Source organism: Solanum verrucosum, unplaced genomic scaffold, assembly GCF_900185275.1.
Source record: "Solanum verrucosum unplaced genomic scaffold, falcon-dt-bn FXZP01000099.1, whole genome shotgun sequence".
In the NCBI taxonomy this organism is placed as follows: domain Eukaryota; kingdom Viridiplantae; phylum Streptophyta; class Magnoliopsida; order Solanales; family Solanaceae; genus Solanum; species Solanum verrucosum.
In genome coordinates this window covers 149981-153512 of record NW_026020338.1, presented here as the reverse complement: position 1 = coordinate 153512, position 3532 = coordinate 149981, and the positions used below count along the sequence as shown (strand labels likewise).

General features: G+C 34.5%; 1 protein-coding gene across 1 annotated transcript; it reads left to right on the top strand.

Annotated features, from left to right (window-relative positions):
• Window positions 1-370: 370 nt before the first annotated feature.
• Window positions 371-2811, top strand: LOC125836880 (DELLA protein GAI). Its single transcript, XM_049516035.1, has one exon. The coding sequence runs from the start codon at window positions 712-714 to the stop codon at window positions 2476-2478; it is 1767 nt and encodes a 588-aa protein (XP_049371992.1). The 5' UTR covers window positions 371-711; the 3' UTR covers window positions 2479-2811.
• Window positions 2812-3532: the final 721 nt, after the last annotated feature.

The window sequence follows — 3532 nt, the reverse complement described above, 5'->3', positions numbered from 1 at the left end:
TCATTCCAAAAAATGATCTTGTTTGTTTTTTTAACAACTATTTTATTTTAACTAGACACATTTAAAATCACAAGATTAAAAAATCTTTTTTATTTTCTTAAACTATATGTCATGTATCATGTGTGAGTTATCACGTGGCACGTCAAAACAAGATAAACAAATTGCAACACAGATAGTACTATATTTTTGCAAATAAATCCTAAAAAAAGGCTAACTATTTAATTTTAACTTTTCACGTGACATTTCGATACATTTCACTATAACCACAAAACTTAGTATCATGTGTCATATAATACATGTCACGTTAAAATAAGACAAACAAATTGAAACAAGGATAGTACAGTATTATATATTTTTTTTTGTAAAACTAAAAAAAAAAGTGAATATTATTGCTGGCCTGTTTGCTCTTCCTTATCTTCTCCAGTTCCCCTCTGTGCCTCCATTCTTGAAGCTCGCGCCCATCTTCACGAGCACTTCTTCTTCCCTCACAATCCCCCAAAAAAGATATATTTCAAAAATAATTCAATAAAATAAACAGTCCCTAAAAATCTGAAACCTTTGATGCAAAAAACCAAGCAAAAATATCAGACTTTTTCCTTTCAAACTCCCCCATTGATGCAAAAATAATTCAGCTTTCTTGCTTCTCAAAATCCAGCTCTTGTCACTCTTACCCAATAATCTTTAATCTTGAAAAAACCCCATTTGTTAAAAATGAAGAGAGATCGAGATCGAGAAAGAGAGAAAAAATCCTTTAATGGTGGTGTCTCTAATGGCGGTTTTTCAGGTAAAGGTAAGATTTGGGAAGAAGATGAAGAAGAAACACCAGATGCAGGAATGGATGAGCTTTTAGCTGTTTTGGGTTATAAAGTTAAGTCATCTGATATGGCTGACGTTGCTCAAAAACTTGAACAACTTGAGATGGCTATGGGTACAACTATGGAAGATGGTATCACTCATCTTTCTACTGATACTGTTCATAAAAACCCATCTGATATGGCTGGTTGGGTACAAAGTATGTTATCTTCCATTTCAACAAACTTTGATATGTGTAATCAAGAAAATGAATTAGTCCTTTCTGGTTGTGGTTCTTCTTCTTCCATAATCGATTTCTCCAGAAACGAACAAAATCATCGAACAACCACCATTTCTGATGATGATTTGAGAGCTATACCTGGTGGTGCTGTTTTCAATTCAGATAGCAATAAAAGACAGAGATCAAGTTCAAGTTTTTCAACCTCTATGTTAACAGATTCATCAGCAGCTAGACCTGTTGTACTAGTTGATTCACAAGAAACTGGTGTTCGTCTTGTTCATACTTTAATGGCTTGTGCTGAAGCTGTACAACAAGAAAATCTAACTCTAGCTGATCAACTGGTTAGACATATTGGTATTCTTGCTGTTTCACAATCTGGTGCTATGAGAAAAGTTGCTACTTACTTTGCTGAAGCATTAGCAAGAAGAATCTACAAAATTTATCCACAAGATTCAATTGAATCATCATATACAGATGTTTTACAAATGCATTTCTACGAAACTTGCCCTTATCTCAAATTCGCGCATTTTACTGCAAATCAAGCGATTCTTGAAGCGTTTACAGGTTGTAACAAAGTTCATGTCATTGATTTCAGCTTAAAACAGGGTATGCAATGGCCTGCACTTATGCAAGCTTTAGCTTTACGCCCCGGTGGACCGCCTGCATTTAGACTCACCGGAATAGGCCCTCCACAACCGGATAATACAGATGCGTTGCAACAAGTTGGATGGAAGTTGGCTCAGTTAGCTGAAACAATCGGAGTTGAATTCGAATTCAGGGGATTTGTTGCTAATTCATTAGCAGATCTTGATGCAACTATACTTGATATAAGGCCAAGTGAAACTGAAGCAGTAGCTATAAACTCTGTTTTTGAGCTTCATCGATTGCTATCCCGGCCGGGAGCAATCGAAAAAGTGTTAAATTCTATTAAACAGATTAACCCGAAGATCGTTACTCTTGTTGAACAAGAAGCGAATCATAACGCAGGGGTTTTCATTGATAGATTTAACGAAGCTTTGCATTATTACTCAACCATGTTTGATTCGTTAGAAAGCTCTGGGTCTTCGTCTTCAGCTTCACCAACTGGGATTCTTCCTCAACCTCCGGTGAACAATCAGGATTTGGTGATGTCGGAGGTTTATTTAGGGAGACAGATTTGTAACGTGGTGGCTTGTGAAGGTTCAGATCGAGTTGAACGGCATGAAACACTGAATCAATGGAGGGTTAGGATGAACTCATCTGGGTTCGATCCGGTTCATCTGGGTTCAAATGCGTTCAAACAAGCTTCCATGCTTTTAGCTCTGTTCGCCGGCGGCGATGGTTACAGAGTGGAGGAAAACGATGGGTGTCTTATGTTGGGGTGGCATACACGGCCACTTATAGCAACCTCCGCCTGGAAGCTCTCGCCGGACTCCGGCACCGGCGCCGGAGAAGTTGAGATGTGACTGAGTTAAACTCGAGTGGTTGGGTGGGTGGGTGGAAGAGACAATGAGAGAGATGTGCCTAAAAGGGTCAAATCAATGTTTTTTACTTTTTAACCTGTTTATTTATAAGTCAGCCTCTTTATTTACTTTTTAACCACTTCTTATATTTTGTTCTAGTTTATTTTATTTTATTTATCTTATGGTTTATTTTGTGGTTGGTTGGATTTTTTTTCCTCCACTCATTTTGTATGTCAAGGTGTATCTAGAGAGTGATTTGGTGTTTGGGGAAAAAAAAAACTTTTATTTTATATTTTGGCTGATTGGGAGTTGTGAAATAAATAATTTATTTTCTAAGTTTTTTTTTCTCCTTTTATTTTAGTACTAGTGTTATTTACTTTTCTTGTTTTAATAATTTGAATATGTAACATACATAATGGATATTCACTATTTAAAGTTTGGTAAAACCGTAAAATAAACACATAGTATTATTATGTTCGATATATATTAAAATTTTAAAGAACTTGAACTTTAAAATCTTAAATTGAAATATTTTTTTTCTAACTATCCCACTACGATCCATGTCGATATGAAAGGATATATTCACTTGACTATATATACAGTAACAAGGAAGTTAGAAAGAAGTCAAATAAGGAGTAATATATTCCAAGTCTTGTATAGTTTGGTTGTTATTTATACTTCATTTAATATTACCTTTGTCAACTTAAATGTACTTATTTTCATGGAATCGTAGAAAACTTTATGGCTTATCAAAATCACACAAACACGCGCAAGAATGATATTATTTTATTTGATTATATTTTGCCTTAATTGTCAAACTTTATACAATTCTTAAAGTCCTTCATCAATCATATATAAACAGTAAGTCTTACCTTTCATCTTATTCTTTTCTATACGTCTAATCATTTGATATTCGGAATTTATTAGCTAAATTAATTATAATTGACATTGCTTAGATTTATTCAAGCAGATATACCTTTTTTTATTTATATCGTAAGCCAAATTCAAAGTCTCTAATTAAGATTGAAGGACTCTCATCTATTCATCGATATGTTTA